Below are 17,892 nucleotides of genomic sequence, written 5' to 3'. Positions count from 1 at the left end.
ATGGTAGAGGATCGCGAGATCCTTAGGCGGCTCATCAAGAAGCTAGGGCGACGAGCGTGGTCGCTCAACATTAGCAAGCGATGGAGCTTCTATGGGGAAGGCGGCTATTGCAGCAGTACAAGGCACCGGCGCAACACGACCAGCGAGGAAGAAGTTGAGGCTAGAAGAGGAGAAGGGGGTGTAAGGATCACCGGGGTGTCCGACCCTAGAGGGGGAGGGGGTGAATAGGGTCGCTAATCGCTTTTTAACCTAGGGCTCAATCTACTTGCAAACGATAAACCTAACACGTCCTACACATGCTAGTTATGACTAAGGTTTATCTATGCAACTCTCTACTTACCCCTAAAAACTTGCAACCTATAGCCAATCCTAATCAAATTAACTAGGAAAGTAAAGGCACACAAGAAAGAGTAAATGCGGAAACGTAATAAGGTAAGTAAAGAGATAAGTGCAAGAGTGATGCAAACTCCCGAGTAGACACGGTCATGTAACGTGGTTCGGCACAAACGCCTACGTCCACGGGACACCGAGGCTCTTCCGATCAACGTCTTGCACTACGCCACCAAAGCGATGCCGGCAAGCAAAGGCAAGTGCGCACAAGACACCGAGTCTAGAGCACCGCCACCGTCTCTCTCGGTCACCCGGCCGAAATCCACTACGGAGCTTCTCCACCAAGGAGGGGGCCTCCTCTTCCCCCGCACAAAGTGTCGTTGCCACTCCACACCAAGACGGAGGGTCACACGACGGATCACAAGTTGCTTGCCGCAGCAAGACTTCTCTCAAGGGAGCTCTCGCAAGAACTAATCCCTAAACAAGCACTAAGCACTCTCACAAGTGTGCTTAAGCCTATATGATGTACAATGAAGCTCTATGGTGGTTGGAGATGTTCTTGGGTGTGTTTGGGATGTTCAGCAACTCCAGCACACTTCAAATGGCCGGGGTGAGGCGTATATATAGGCCACCAAGTCTTGTAGCCGTTGCTCCAACGGTCAGCTGAAAATCTGCTACCACCGGAAGAACCGATGCCTCTTGGCAGGGTAGCGTCGGTTCATCCGGTCACTCACAACATGAAGTAGCCGTTGAAGTCCTGACAGCTGACGCAGAGACCACCGGTTGAACCGATGCAATGCACCGATGCCTCACCGGTTCAACTGGTGCTGAAAGAATCTTCTCCTGGATGCTGACGTCATTACAGCGGAACCCCCGTAGGGGCAGTCCATCAGGCCTTGCTACGCCTATCTTCTCTTTCTCTTTGTCATCACTTGAACCTAAAAGCCTGAGAATGATCATCTTAACAATCATATTAGTCCAAGTGTTGTGTTGTCATTCGATCACCAAAATCACTCGAAATGGCATCAATGGTGCCATGTTCGTTACAGGGGGCGTGCGAACCGAAAGGAAAGCACGTCTCGTCGAATACGACATGACGAGAGATAATAACACGCCTTGTCTAGAGATAAGGCAGCAATAGCCTTTGTGAGATGTCGGGTAACCGAGAAAGACACAGGCGGTGGAACGTGGAGTGAATTTGTGAGGTGCCGAGGTTCAGGTAGCAAAGGCAGCCGAAAACGCGAAAGTGAATATAGTCGAGGGCCTTGCGGTACAACAGCTCATAGGGGATGGCATTCTGGATCAAGGTGCAGGGCCACCTATCTAGGAGATAGGTGGCTTTGGCAAGAGCCTCAGCCTAGTAGTGTTGAGGCATGTGCGCATGGATGAGTAGGGTGCGGCTGATGTTGTTCAGGGTGCATAGAACACGTTCGGCTTTCCCGTTCTGTGGAGAAGTGTAAGGGCAAGACAACCGTAAGTGGATACCCAACGAGGAGAACAGAAAAGTCAGACTGTTGACAAACGTTGTGCTGTTATCTGCTTGGAAGTTCTAATAGGGAGACCGAACTGAGTTTGGATGGAGGGGCAAAAATTGGTAATGTTAGAGAGGACATCTGATTTGTGGGCAAGAGGAAAAGTCCAGCAATAATGAGTATAATCATCTAGAATGACTAGATACCTCCGATAACCAAATATGCTTGCGACAGGAGAGGTCCAAACATCACAATGAACAAGCTCAAAGGGAACACTACTCCGTGAACTAGAGTTCGAAAAATGGAGACGCACATGTTTTCCTAACTGACATGAATGCCAAATAGTATGAGCTGTCTTATCACAACTTATAGAAGAATTATTCTGAAGAGTTTCTAAAGTTGCCGAGCTGAGATGACCAAGGCGATGATGCCAAAGGGTGGATGTGACGGCGAGACTAGCGTGTGGAGCAGTGGAAGTGGCGGCTGGGAAGGTGTAGAGGTCACCGTCACTATTGCAGCTAAGCATCACGCGTCTGGTCTGGATATTCTTGACAGAAAAACCAATGGCGTCAAACTCTATGGAACCGTTATTATCACATGTAAATAGTGTAACAGAAAGTAGGTTATAGATGAGTGATGGAACAACTAGAACATTGTTAAGAGCAAAGTTTGATGTGCTGGTGGAGAGAACGGAATTGCCATGGCATGTGACAAGGATGACCGTTGCCTACGGTGATGAAAGAATGAGAAGTGGGTAGGCATGAGAGGAGTATACCATCCATCGAGGACATGTGATTGGAGGTGCCGGAGTCCCATCACCCAGCTAGACTGCTGGAGTGCCATCTGGTTGAGCACAACAATGAGCCCAGCCTGATCCCAGGATTGGGCTGGGGACGACACCTGCATAGGGCAAATGCCGTGGTGGGCTTGGGGTGCTGCGCCGAGCAGCCTAAGAGCCGAGTCGTGCCAGCCGCCTGCCGCTTGCCACACTGCAGCTCCAGGTTGAAGTAGAACCAAGGCATGTTGGGCCTTGGCTATCTATAGGGTTGCAGGCGCCGCCGGCCTACTAGTGCCCCTTGCCCTCGTTGCGCTTGCCGCCGTCGTTGCCACCGAAGTTGCCACTGCCGCTGCAATTGCCGCCGTTGCATGCCTCCGTTGCCATCACCGCTGTTGCGCCGCGTAAGCACCGCAGGCAGAGCCGGGAGCAGGATCACTGGAGGAGGAGCGGCATCCTAGGCTGGTGCAGCTGCTGGACAAGGAGCCGGAGGAAGCGAGCAGGCGGTGCTGGAGGCCACCTTGTCCGAGTTCGCCAGGCACAATTCCTTGAGAACAAGGATGTCGCGAGCCTGGGCGAAGGTGGGGAAGCCTGTGGAGTTGGCGATGTCGTCAACGATGGTGGTGAAGCGAGGGTCGACACCACGAAGGAGGTTGAGGATGAGTTGCGAGTCTGGAACTCCGTGGCCGATGTCGCGGAGGGAGTCAGTCACCATCTTCATGCGCTGGCAGAACTCAGAGATGGAAGAGTTGCCTTGCTGTATGGAGTCGAACTCGTGGTTGAGGAAGATGGCCCGCATCTCCTTGTTGGCACGGAAGAGACCCTCAATGGGGAGCCATAGATCGTGAGTAGTCTAGTCGTCGCCTTCCCTGGTGATGTCCTGGACGGAGTCGTCGATGGAGCTGAAGATCCAATTGCGAACATAGCAGTCGGCTTGATCCCACTAGGGATCAGTGGGGCGCGTAGGAAGTGAGCCGTCGATGTGTGGCTTGAGGCCAAACTTGCCGCACATGGGATTGTAATATGCCCACTTGGAGTAGTTAGAGTTCTTTATCTCCAACGTGTGACAAGGATGTGCGCTTCACAGACTGTGGTGTACGATGATCGGCAGTGGTGCAGCAGGGGCGAAGCCACCTCCAGCAGCAGCCATGGTGCCCAGATCGGAGGTGAGTATGGTGCCATGGCTAGCACCCAGCACAGCAGAGTCGGCGGAGGATTCGGTCGACATGGAGGAGGGGCGGCGAGGGGAGGCGGCGCAAGTAATAGGGGGTAGGGGCCGACGGGCAGTGGGCCACAGAGGAGACGTCGACCTAGGGCATCGCAGGGGTGGGAATCATGATGCAGGGTAGCAGAAGGAAGGTCTGGGATTAGATTTGTCCTGGACTAAAGGTACCATGTAGAGAGATATGATTAGGGTAAGCACCACACACCATAATAGGGGGGTGACCTCATCCTTTTTTTTGTAATGCATTCCATATCTTTTGTCCTATTCTTCTTTCCCATGGAAGGGTATACTTAAAAAGAAAAAAAGAATAAAGGGTTAATTCGTTCTCGATAGCCATTTCTTTAACAATTGAATGGGAACATACTCTAGACCGGAATCCGAAGAAAGTACTGCTTGATCATTTCCACCAATTTCAAGTCCTTATTACGATTCCTTTTATGAGGAAAAATATCTAAAAATTTAGATTCTCTCATTACTAAACCTGTATGTACTTTACTGTTTCTAACCCCTCACTGACTTTTGAGGGATTACCTTATGGTTATAAGTTATAGTAATACTCCCTCCATCCAACTATCCAAGGCCTATTTGTTGATGGCTCAAAGACCAAGGAGGAATTAGCAAGGAGAGAAGAGTATTTACTTCCTCGGTTGAGACGACGGGGCTTAATCCCACCTTAAATGAGACGACGGCAGCTGGGATCGGCTCTGCATTCTTGGGCACATCTGATCTGTTGCCAAGCCTTGGTGCACGCGCGGGTGGTGGAGTTACTGCCGTGGCGAGAAACGAAGCGTCCAGCGTCGTCTGACTCCGAGGGAAAATGGGAATAGGCCTTGCATTCTTAGATTTTTTAGATTTTTTAATGGGCCTTGGATATTTGGATGGAGGAAGTAACTCAAAATATTCCAGTAATGGAATTTCATATCGCGAATCCTTTATTCTTGCCCGCTTCAAGATATGATGACTAATCAAACAATCTCAACCTTGCTATCTTACTTCGACAAAACAAATTAGAAGTAATTTTCTCTTATCCTCGTTTGTTCTTTTCTTTAGATAAATACTCGAAAGTCCCCTTACAATTGCAAAAAAATTGCAATTGGTATTCAAAATACTTCAATTGGCACGCGCAAGAAATAGGCCAATTTGGCAGATTTTTGTTCAATTTCTCGTGGAGTAAAAAACTTCTCATCAGTACGAGTTAAGAGAATGACCCCCTGGCCCAAGATTTTCATATAAAGGATACGACGAGGATAAAGACCCTCTTTAACCTGAATTCGAATTGATTGGATATCGCGCACAAGGAATCATAGGAAGATGCGACGTTTAATTCCAGGGAATCCCCAACGAAAAATGCACATATATATATATATGTATGGAAACTATACACGCGAGGCTATACATATCTAATTATTAGTCTATACAAATTACGGTGCAGGGGATATTTGGCACCAGAATCCTATAATCATGTGATGACATTCAAGTGTGACCTATATAGTCTTGGTGTTATTGTCCAAGAGATACTGACAGGACAGAAGGGATATTCTGAAGTTGAGCAGGTATAACCATTTTCCATGACTTTGCCATGTTATTTTTATTAACTTTAAATGAATTTCCTATAAAAGAATTACATAGTTATACTGTTTGTAGAACATCCTGAGTGTACAGGATTTGTTGCATAATGTCAAATCGTATTTTTTGAAGTTCGAAAATTTTTGAAGTTCGAAAGTACAACAATTTTTTTCTTTCAGAGAAAACTTGACATGTGTTCTAAGATGACTTTGCACTACTGAAAAAATTAGGGGAACTTAGACATTTATAAATGGCAATCCCCGCAATTCAAAATTTTATCGGATTCCTATCCATCGAACTTTGTTTGACTAAATATTTGGAGAATCATGTAGATTTACTATGTAAGATACACATTACTAGATTAATCATGAAATCAAATTTCACAACATTTAGCCATCTTTATTCAAAGAACTCCATTTTTTCTTTGTCAGAGTCTGATTTTCACCATGGAACCTGCAAACCAAATTTCATTGAGCATCGAACAATGGAACTGAACAAATTTGGCCCTCTAGCTAGTTTCAAAGGTGCTTTTGCCTATTTATGTATTTTCCAAAAATATAAAAAAACCTTTTAATATCTAGAAATCCATAAGTAATTCATTTTGAATAAGAAAATTACAAAACAGTACAAAAATTTTCACTGATGCCACGTGTCACCACTCACCAATGAGGCCTGGATTCACCCTGCTCGTCCACCAGATTTCCCATTGCTTAAGATATTACCATTAGTTTTCTCACTTACCAGAAATAAATATGTTGCCATTAGTTTTCTCACCAGAAATATGGAATACTTTATAGTAGAACACTATATATTGTTCAAATTCCTGTTTGGAAACATGTTGCTCCATTTCATAAATTATAACTGGTCGTTTTAATCTCATAGGTACTTGAAATCTGGAGAAAGAGGTTAGGGATGTCATCAACGACACAAGCAGTGTTGGAACAAATAAGAGTTTGTGCTAAGATAAGCATAGATTGCATGGACTTGAACCCAGCAAAGAGACCAGATATACAGCAAATAATTGAGATGTTTGATGTAGAAGAACTAGGTCAACAGCGCGCTACGCCGCGCCTGGCAGCGGGCTGCAGTTTGATATTTTGTCTGAATTGGAATAGCGTTGTGGACTGGGTTCTTTTGAGGTCGCTTGTGGGTTGGGCTTTGTGTATGCTTGTGTACTGGGCCGCTTCTACATGTTGCCTTTGCTGTTTCTGCTATGTAACACGAAGGAGTTCGGTTCCCTGCCGGCGATGAGACAGGGGGCGGTGTGGAGCAGGGCGGTTACCGTCTATGATTTCGCTGGTGCCATGGCAGGGCCTGTGCTTTAATAGAGAGTGCCCTCCAGTTTGCAGGACAGAAGAGAGGGCTTCTTTTTTGAGGCCCAGCCATTGGAATTGTCTCTGAAGATAGGGTGTGCATTTTTGTGTTGAGGCCATGGCGTTAGCCGGCGGTGTGTACACTGAACTTATCCTTTTCCAATTCGAAGTCGAGACGATATTATGCTATGTTAGTGTTCTGGAAGTAACGCGTTCTTGTATTCTTTTAGGAGTTCTCTGTTCTCATGTTTGCTGCCGTTGTATTTTGAATGATGTGGTCAAGGCTTTAGAGGGTTCGAGTCCTTTCTATTCATTCAGCAGAGTTCACAGTCTCTATGTGGCCACGGGTTTTGTGATCGTTCCATTACCTGATGAGTTTGATGAATTTACTTTTCTGGAGGCAATAGGCCATGCATCAACGACGAAGGATGCAGCAGAGGAGGCCGCTGCGAGTGCATTGATTACTGCAGCAAAGCATGATTTCGGTATTGTGGTGAATAATCCTTCTATGAATGCTGCAGAGCTTCTGGCGAAGGAGAATGAAAATCTTCGTAGGAACAACCTCCTGCTCAAGTCTGGTTGGGTTCGCTCAGTGGATCACCTGGCCGTGGTTCAAAAAATGCTCGAACAGATCACCATCGATGCCATTGGCGGTTCTTCGAGAACGTCTATTGGAATACTTGCTCATGGAGTTGCGGTTTGGGCCGAAGAGAATGTTTGGACTGCCACTGCTGCGATGGAAGAGCTGTCCCTGGACGTCATGGATGAAAACTAATATGGTTCTTTTTGTTTGTGTGCCATTCAGTTTCTGTAGGTGTTTGTTTGATTATCCAGAATGTTTAGCAACGTTTTGTTTGCCCTGGAATGGGTAATCGAGTTGATCTGGCTGTATGGTCGTATGGATATAAAGATTTGAATTTCTATGTCAGTAGATTATTTTTGACGCCATGCATACCAATCTGTAGTTTATGACACAGAACGAAATACCTATCCACAAAACGAAAGGTTATACAAAATGAAAGAAAACTGGCCACAGTACTCAAGTATAGCACTTGGCATAAACAACAGCAGAGATGATCATTATATTTCAAAAGGAATACCTGTGCATATATGATTCGGGTTTAGTTTACAGGATCATATGCACCATGCAGTTCGGTGACTACAATACATTTTCATTCAGAAGTTCCTAGCCACATCCAATAAGCATAGCTGCTATGATGAGGCCAGATGTGGTACCACAGAACAGACATATTGTGAATTGCAGGTGCAATACCAATTTTGGTCAACTAAACACACACAAAGCTAATGTTTTTCTGCAGCGGTATCCTCAGTTGAGAAATTGTGTAACACAGGCAGTTTGCTGCAGCGTTATGATTCAGGTTTTGTTGCCAAAATAAACAACCAAAAAGATCTGGAAGCTGGTTTCTAAGTCTTTGTGTGTGAAGTTGCTGCAGAGCTGTTCTCTGAACCATGTTTCGGATCATTGTTCTGAGTGGTGCTTCATTATGCAACACCCTCACAAAATAGTGTTGTAGGCCTTGTAGGTCCTGCCACCTGTTAAAGGCAAGTGCCAAACTGTAATGGACAATGCATGCTAACCCTTTACCAATCTACCATATTTTTTTGCTGGGAACGGCAAGAACAGATCAAGCACAAGGGTCACAAGGGGCCAAACCAAACAGACCACACAGCAGGGAAACAAAGAATAGGCAGAGCAGTCTGAAGGACCGGGAACATTGCAATGACAGGCATACTGAGCACATATCTGCAGGTTGCACAGTCGAGACCTCAACAATGGAAAGAGCACACACCTTATAACCTGCAGCAGAAGTTCGGCACGGGCAAGGCGTCCCACAAGCAGACCAACTAGATATAGCACGCGCACCATCAGGAACAAACACCAAATAAGCAGAAAATAAGAAACGAAGAACAGAGCAGGCAGAGCAAGAGGCCCAACCAAATCCAGACAGGAGGAGCTGTCAGACAACGGCGACCGAACCAGCGGGAGCAGCACGACAAACCCGCTCTTGAGACCGAAGCGAAGCAGCTAACGGCAGCGGAAGCATTCCAGGCGTACCGACCACAAGATTGCAGAGTTAATTAAAAAGAAACTGATTTCAGAACCATAGAAATAGGTAGATGAACATATTTGTATCATGTTGTAATAAGATATGCAACATTGGCAAAAGCGATGAAATAGATGTAGGTTATCACCTTTCCTTTTGCTATTCAATGTATTAAGATGAATGATGAAATAGATGTAGGTTATCATCTATCCTTTTGCTATTCAATGTATTCATCACCCACAGAGATGCCTCATTGGGAATCGCTGCATGCAGCATGCTCTCTATCACATATGCTTGACAGACCTGTAGCAAATCATGAGCTCACAAAATGCTGCAGTTAGGAATTGCAGATCAATTTGGGGAAACAAAAGAGTATACAAAAAGGATTTCAATCAACTACAGAACTACTACACCATTTGTGGAGAGAGAGAGGGCTACCTGTACCCAGAATTGGCACTGAACTCGTGATGAGCAAATGTGATAAAGGTGGTTTAGGCCTGATTAGATGAATTGAGGAAGATAACCTTGGCTAGCACGACTGGAGACGTAAGCTGCAGCAGGAGGTTGCTCCCGTGAAGGACCTTGATGATGATAGGTCGAGGCAAGTACGTCTGTAGGTTCCACTCCACAGATGCGTGGTGGTGCTGGATAGGTGTCAACCCAAACCCACCGCCCGGCACCTCTGCCTCCAGGCCGCCGCCCCCGTGCCTCCGCCTCGCCGCCGCCGCAAGAACTCACTGCCTCCAGGGACTAAATAGAAATCCAGCGCAGGTCCACTAGATGCCGCCACTAACGGTTGGATCCACGGCCCGCGCGCCTCCTCCTCCACGTTGCTGGCGAGATCCGCCACCGGTCGGATCCCCCGCCTCTACGCCGGGATCCACCAAGGCCGAGGCCAGTGGCGACTGGGATGGAGCAGGAGGGGGAATGGGAAGGGGGCGTGGACCTCGGTGGACGACGATCGGGATGGAGCAGGATGGGGATGGCGGCGACGGAGCAGACCAATCCTCCACTGGGACGCCGCCAATCGGATCCCCCATCGGCGGCGGGGCGGAGCGAACGACGGGGTCAGAGGGGCGGCGGTGCGCGGGGACCCATGCGCAGGCAAGGTGGTGCGGCAGGTTGGCGCGCGCGTGGAGATGGGTTTGGGGGACCCCAGTGGCCCCAACGCGCAGCTGAGGCGCTGTGGCTGCGGCAGGTCGGCGCGGCGAATGCATGGCCCGCGTCGGGCGTCTCTCTCTCCGTGGCTGGTCTCAGCTTTCCCTCCCCAAAGCCACGTGTTGCTCTGGGAGCACCCGGTTGCTCCCAGCCTTCCCTCTCCACGCAGTATAGTAGTAAGAGTATGTAGCAAGGAGTTTTTCAGAACTGGCATGAATACATTGTCAGTGGCAGAGGTACGTTCAATCATGAGAAATAGCATGGTCCCACAAACACAATTTTGTAGGATGTCAAATGTATTCCAGCTAAATAAATGCCACCGAGATTCCACACCATGCCTAGCCTTTCAAGTACTTCTTTGAGACTTCCCTTCCTAGAAAACCATGTCCTAAGCCATACAAAACTTATCATGTTTTTCTTTCTTCACCTGCACCACCTCATCTGCAACCCAATATACTCTTACAATAATACTGTAGAATAATAGGATTGGTGTAATGTTGTGGATGTATTGCATTGAGGCCTCGGCCGGTATATATAAGAGTACAAGACTTGGGGGGCAAGGCTCCCCGGGATACATATGGCAGTTTACGATACGTATATCTACAACTACCAAATATACTCTAATACTCCCCCGCAGTCACAGCGGGAGCACCGCAAATGCTGAGACTGGAGAAGAAGCCGAAAGCAGAAGCCAACGGACTAACATCCCCCCGCAGTCATAACGTCGGTGCGGTGCGGATGCTGTGACTGGAGAGAAAACCGGCGAGTAACTCATGCGGATGGTAGCCCTTTGTGCCGATGTCGAGGTAGCCGAGCTTGAGGGCGAGGAGCCATGGTTGAAGATGCCGTGCATAGGATAGCCGTGGTCAACGTAGAGCTGTCGAGGTAGCCGAAGACGAGATAGCTGCACATGAAGCCGTGGGCGCACGAGGAGGCGCCATGGTGGTGGCGTAATGGAGAAGACGCCGGAGACAAAGATAGCAATGCGTTGAGGCAGTCGTAGAGGGGGGCGACGCTGAAGTCGATGCAGTTAGGCCATCGGGCGACACATGCCCGAGTTTGCCAGGCTCGAGAACGCATCGGGGACGATGGGCACGCACCGGTGTTGCCAATACCGGACATGCAAGGGAGGATGCACAACCAGATGCTGTCGCCGAGGGGGACCAGCAGAGAAGGCCTCCATGGCGGTCGCAAGCGTAGAAGAAGGCGAGGTAGAAGGTGCCAACGCCTGCTGTTGCTGGAGTAGACGAAGTAGTCAGGGACGAGATGGCGATGCTGGCGACGTGGTTGTGCTAGACGAAGTGAGGAGGGGAACCCAGATTTTCAGCACAAGGCCGAATGATCCGGATGACGCAGCGGCGGTGCTCGAAAGAGACGGCGAGGCGCACAGTGACGAGTCGACGATGAGGTCGGGGATGTTCGACGGCAGTGAAGAAGCAACAGCGGAGAAGACCATGTGTGGAACCGCTGCTTCTCGAAGAGACGGCACAGCGGCAGCCCTCCATGTTCAGGGAAGATGCACGCGTACTGAGAACAGCCATCCCAGATCCGTGCGTGTATGCTGATCGGATGATCAGACCGAGGGTGCACACACGAGACGACGGACGATGATGCCGCACAGATCGGAAACATGGTGGAGAAGTCAGGGACGATCGGCTTGGAGACCGTGTCGCGGAGGGGCCTGGCGGCGCTGCGGGTGGTGCACCGACGCGCACCGCACGCCAGCCCGGGCGAAACGGGTGTTGAAGAAGAACGGCCGGTGACGATGTCGAAGAAGAGGCATGTGGTCGACAGGCGGTGGGCGACGCAATCACGATCAGTGATCGAGTAAAAAATTAGAGAAATTACCAAAAAAACTAATCAGCAGCAACATCTCGTGTGGACCTCCGGGTGCGCGTAGCACAGAACCCCCCTCCCTTACCCTCTCCCCTATCTGCCCAACCCCCCTCCCTTACCCTCTCCCCTATCTGCCCACCACGGTGAAACACACCATAGTGTGAGAGGGGGAAAACGAAGGAAAAGAGGAGCGGTGGATGGTGGAGGTGCCAGGGCAGATCCCGCCAGATCGGGCGGCTCCCCACCTGGAGCGGCAGAGGATCTCGCCTGAAGGCGGCGGCACTTGGCAGCGAGTCCCGCCAGGGCGGGCAGCAAGCGGCGGCTTGGGGCGGATCTCGCCCGGAGGCGGCGGCGCCCGGCGACGGATCCCGCCAAGGCGGGCGGAGAGCCGCGGCTTGGGGCGGATCCCGCCCGCAGGCGGCTACGGCCGGCGACGGATCCCGCCAGGGGCGGCGGCGGCAGATCCTGCCGGGGCGAGCGGATCTCTGCCGGCGATGACGGCGACGGGGGGGGGGGGGGGGGGGAATCGGAGGGGCCTGCAGGGAATCCACCGGCGATGAGGTGCATGAGCCGCGCACGGGCCCCTGCTGCCACCACGACAGCGCCGGGTAGAGCGTGAGCATCTCTTGGAGGCCGCGACTGCCACCACGACAGCGCGGTGCGGAGTTGTCATTGACGTCTCCATGGCGGATGATGAGGTAATCCCTATCTGCTGCTGCTAGACACTACTGAGGCGGCGGACTAATAGGATCCGCCATGGAAATCGAGGAGGGCGCTGCCCCCGGCGGAGGTCATGAGCGACCTCCCCGGGGGCGCGCTAGAAGGCTGACGAGGGGGCGCCCTGGAGGGGCGCCGTGGGAAACAGGGTGAAGGCGGCGGCGCGAGAGGAGGGGCGCCGGCGGCGCTAGGGTTAGGGCAGCGGAAGGTTGCCTAGGATCTCAAACTCTAAACTCGTGATACCATGTAGAATAATAGGATTGGTGTAATGTTGTGGATATATTGCATTGAGGCCTCGGCCAGTATATATAAGAGTACAAGACTTGGGGGGCAAGGCTCCCCGGGATACATATGGCAGTTTACGACATGTATATCTACAACTACCAAATATACTCTAATAAATACAAGCCTTTAAGCCCACCTCCTGTGCCATGAGTGACTCCAAGTCCACCATTGTTTTTAACGTTTCTGCAAAAGAAAATAAATTAATCTATGCTTCTAGTGCTAAGTAAAGCTCAGAACATATAATCCTAAATTTGAATTTTTCTTGTCACATCATCAGCATTGGCATGAGAAGCTGTAGCTAGCTATGCTATCACTGCACAAAAATATTTATTCGATGACACTTCATTTCAGGAGGTAAAGGGGCATAGGGACATTGTTTACAGTCAAATAATCTAATCGACTTTCTTTTAATCCTTTTATTCATACTACGTCGACAGAAAATGAATATGTTCTCAAATAGTCCAACCTTCTCTGTAATTATATTTTGTCTTAAAACCAAATATTGTCGCCTGGCAATATGGGGCACATCAAGTTGAACAAGTCCTCAAAGTTGCTCTTTGATGTCTGATGTCATTTGTCTATCCTAACTATGATGGTAAACCCTTCATAGAACAAAAGGAATGACAAAAAAGGAGGAGTTGCATATACCTGCAATAGGACTGCCTGATGTCAGCACCCTTGTCTGAATGGCAAATTATATACCTAATTATCACTGTTGGCTTCACAGGAAAATTATGGCTACCACATAAAGTTTGAGTAAATTTCATAAAACTATAGATTGTCTCTCATAGTCGCTGAGAACTAAAGGTTTACGAGGATGTATCGCAAATTACAGATTAACAGTAGTTTTTTTGTAATTGTCGTTGTGGTCTATCTTGTATGCTGCTTTAACTGTATGGGTTCTTAATTGCAGAGAAGCCATGGGTACATTCGCACTGAGTTGGTTGAGGTGTATCCCAAGGAGCTCCACTTAGTATTCAAACCAAATAAACCCATCCAGTGCACAGTAAGCCTAATCAACAAGACAGAAGATGAAATTTTCTTTCTTATTATCCCAAACAGCTCGGAGAGGTACATCTGCGTAAATGAATGCAATGTGTTACCACATTCCACTCATGTTTTCTATGTGACAATTCAAGAGCAACTGAAGCCACCTTCAGATATGGATGGTCTTCAGATCCTGTTCATGAACACCTGGAGTCGGAATCATATCCCAAAGCATATTAATTTGGACATCAACTCAAACACCACAATCCTGCTGGACAATCTGTGTGGGCAGATCAGGGAGAAAGGAGGTGAGGCGCACAAGGTGTCTTTGCTGACTGTAAACTGTGACGCGGACACAACAATCGGGAAATTAGAGCCACGTGTTAGTAGTATATCATGTCTGGTAAAATAGCTTCTTGTTTTCTTTCTTTTGTATTTAATGTTGGTTTACAGGGGAGATTTATTTCTCCACTTTCCCTTACTCTTTCTATATTTTCTTATATTGGAGCATCTCTAAGGCTGACAGTCACATTGTATAGGATGCTCCGAGATTTCCCTTGTTTACTATTGGAGGCCTGAAATCTATAGATGTGCACCCCACAGAACCATGGTGAGGGTTCAACATATGTTCACTGGTGTCCCAACATGGTCCCGAGTATGAAAGGAATCGGGTGCTCGTAGCCTAAGAGGGGAAGGGGGTGAATTAGGCAAACTAAAAACCTTAACCTCAAGCTCCAACTACTTGCACATAAATTAAACTAAGATTATGCTACCTAGATGTGCAACTAGTGTTCAACTAGTGTGAAAACCCTCACCCCAAAAGAGTTATGCAACCTATAGCCAATCCTATCAAGATTCTACTCTAGAAAGTAAAGGCAAACAAGAATTGCAATAAGTAAATGCGGAAGCTTAAAGAGGGATGAGAGAAAGCAAACTCTTGTGACACGAGGATTTATCCCGTGGTTCGGTTAGCCATAAAGGCACACCTACATCCATGTTGTTGAAGCACTCACAAAGAGTATTGCTTCTCGACCACCAAGTCTCTTCCATGAACACTCACGGTCACCTTGGACCCGGGTGCCACTAAGGAGTTTCTCCACCAAGAAAGGGGGTCTCCACGTCCCCCGCACAAAGCTTGTCGTCGCCGCTCCACACCAAGCCGGAGGGTCGAAGACGTGCCGGCGAGTCACCAAGACTCCAAGGATGGCCAGCTTACCGAGATCTTCTTGTTGGCTCACTCAAGAACCAGCCACAAGGTACAACACCTTGCTAGTACACTCACTCATGAGCTATCCTAGCACTCTCACTTATAAGGATGTGCTAAACCTAAAGGATTTGATCACTTTGCTCTTGGGTTGGCTTGGAGATGTTCTTCAATGTGTCCAGGTCTTCACTGAACTCCAGCAAACTTCAAATGACCGGGGGGAACCCATATATATAGCCCTCAATGTGAATTAGCCGTTTTAGAGCCGTTGATCTTTTTTCTGCGTAGGGCGTCGGATAATCCGACTAGGTATGTTCGGATAATCCGATCCCACTATGGTTCCCCAGTGACCGTTGCCCTTTGCTGATGTCATTGATCCGACGTGTTTATCCGACCCATACTTGATCAATGCGTCGGATCATCCGGAGCAGTGCCAAATTTGAATTCCATTTGCAACGTTCACTGATCATTGCACCTAAGCATTAGTCCGACGCTCAGAAGCATTCGTGTCGGATCATCCGGTCCAACAGAGAGTTTTCCATTTGAGAAACATGCTCTCTGGTACATCATCCGAGTATTCGTTCGACGTGCTCATTTGACCCATTCAGATAATCCTAACCAACTGACAATTTTCCAAGCCAAGTGACAGCCTCTCTGCAGAATGCTACGAGTCAAATTCCGACTTGTGTTTTCAAGGCGTCGGATAATCTAGCTGCTTTGAAGTGTTTATCCGACCCTGCACATTCGGATTATCCGACCCCACTGGAAATTTCCTATTTCTTGTTCCACTTGTCCAACTCGTTGCAGCGGTCATTTGGACACTGTAGAATAATAGGATTGGTGTAATGTTGTGGATGTATTGCATTGAGGCCTCGGCCGGTATATATAAGAGTACAAGACTTGGGGGGCAAGGCTCCCCGGGATACATATAGCAGTTTACGATACGTATATCTACAACTACCAAATATACTCTAATACTCCCCCGCAGTCACAGCGGGAGCACCGCAAATGCTGAGACTGGAGAAGAAGCCGAAAGCAGAAGCCAACGGACTAACATCCCCCCGCAGTCATAACGTCGGTGCGGTGCGGATGCTGTGACTGGAGAGAAAACCGGCGAGTAACTCATGCGGATGGTAGCCCTTTGTGCCGATGTCGAGGTAGCCGAGCTTGAGGGCGAGGAGCCATGGTTGAAGATGCCGTGCATAGGATAGCCGTGGTCAACGTAGAGCTGTCGAGGTAGCCGAAGACGAGATAGCTGCACATGAAGCCGTGGGCGCACGAGGAGGCGCCATGGTGGTGGCGTAATGGAGAAGACGCCGGAGACAAAGATAGCAACGCGTTGAGGCAGTCGTAGAGGGGGGCGACGCTGAAGTCGATGCAGTTAGGCCATCGGGCGACACATGCCCGAGTTTGCCAGGCTCGAGAACGCATCGGGGACGATGGGCACGCACCGGTGTTGCCAATACCGGACATGCAAGGGAGGATGCACAACCAGATGCTGTCGCCGAGGGGGACCAGCAGAGAAGGCCTCCATGGCGGTCGCAAGCGTAGAAGAAGGCGAGGTAGAAGGTGCCAACGCCTGCTGTTGCTGGAGTAGACGAAGTAGTCAGGGACGAGATGGCGATGCTGGCGACGTGGTTGTGCTAGACGAAGTGAGGAGGGGAACCCAGATTTTCAGCACAAGGCTTCGTCTCTGCTTTTTTACTGCGACTTGATATCTCTGCGGTGGGTTGGACGCTTCGTCTCGACGGTGCATTGAACGTCTCGTCTCGGCGGTGCATTGGGCATCTCGACTCGACGGTGCATTGGACATCTCGTCTCGACGGCGCTTTGGACGTCTCAGATATGGTTTGGACATCATCCAAGTGACCTAAGAAATCCTACAAGTATGATCTCGCAAACTCGTTAGTCCCATTGATTGCGTTGTCATACGATCACCAAAATCACTCGAAATGGCCTAAATAGGGCCTTGTTCGTTACAATCTCCCTCTTTTTGGTGATTGATGACAACACAATCAAAGCAAAGCATAAATTTGCAAAAATTGACAATTTGAACCACTTACACTTGCTTGGATGCTTACCACCATCCAATGTCGACTTGACCTCCCCCTAAATCCATGATTTTCTCCCCTTTTCTTCTCCCCATATTTCTCCCCCATTGGAAGATATTCCTCCCCCTATGGGAGATACTTGCTTTGATCCACATTTCTTCCCCTTTGGAGTCAAATCACCTAAAAAGGCATTGCAAAATAATATAGCTCAAAGGGAAAAGTTAGTAGCCTAGGGAGTTAGTTCCATGAGTCATGATCCATGTGTATGATATCAATGAAGATACCACTTGAATGATTACTAAGGTGGATCACAAAACATGAAACTTGCATGACATGTGCTAAACTTTCCACAAGTGTGTGTACGAAAATGATAATGTGAAAATTAAGTACACAACTAGGTATTTAGACCAAGAAAGCTTAGATCATATCATACACAGAGGTAGCTCTAAAGAATAAAGAAATAATAAATATACCAAATGAAAGAGTTTTTGGAACCTTGCATACCAAATGAAAGAGTTTTTAGAACCTTGCTTACCTCCGGGGGTCACTTAGTTACCTTGTTTGTACCACTTGAAAAGAAAAGTGAGAGGTACTTGGGTATGCCAAGGTGAACAAATGTATGAGCACATAACCTATGAACTTAGATATAGAAATTTAAGTTCAATAAGGCCTAGCTCAATATGCATGAAAGCACACTACTTTATCTAATCACTCTTATAGAGTTGTTAATTCACATTGAGCGTGAGCAACATTCTCTAAGAGTGTTAACTCCGAAAAGAGACTACAAAAGATAAACTTGCAAACATGTTAGTCTCCAAAATCACAAACCATAGGATGAACTCCTCCTCAAAGTGTGCATTTAGTGTTTGTAACACCAATCCTAATTATTTAATTACATGACAGGATT

General features: G+C 48.3%; 1 protein-coding gene and 1 long non-coding RNA gene across 2 annotated transcripts; one reads left to right on the top strand and one right to left on the bottom strand.

Annotated features, from left to right (window-relative positions):
• Window positions 1–7,739: 7,739 nt before the first annotated feature.
• LOC120686808 lies at window positions 7,740–8,546 on the bottom strand. Its single transcript, XR_005680381.1, has 2 exons — window positions 8,493–8,546; window positions 7,740–8,235 (listed from the first exon to the last, which is right to left on the bottom strand). It is a non-coding gene; the product is annotated as an uncharacterized LOC120686808 (long non-coding RNA).
• Window positions 8,547–10,087: 1,541 nt separating this feature from the next.
• LOC120686807 lies at window positions 10,088–14,354 on the top strand. Its single transcript, XM_039969018.1, has 2 exons — window positions 10,088–10,141; window positions 13,657–14,354. Exons 1-2 carry the CDS (start codon window positions 10,118–10,120, stop codon window positions 14,140–14,142), a joined length of 510 nt encoding a protein of 169 aa, XP_039824952.1. The 5' UTR covers window positions 10,088–10,117; the 3' UTR covers window positions 14,143–14,354.
• Window positions 14,355–17,892: the final 3,538 nt, after the last annotated feature.

Source organism: Panicum virgatum, chromosome 8N (assembly GCF_016808335.1).
Source record: "Panicum virgatum strain AP13 chromosome 8N, P.virgatum_v5, whole genome shotgun sequence".
Taxonomy (NCBI): domain Eukaryota; kingdom Viridiplantae; phylum Streptophyta; class Magnoliopsida; order Poales; family Poaceae; genus Panicum; species Panicum virgatum.
This window is presented reverse-complemented; position numbering and strand designations above follow the sequence as displayed.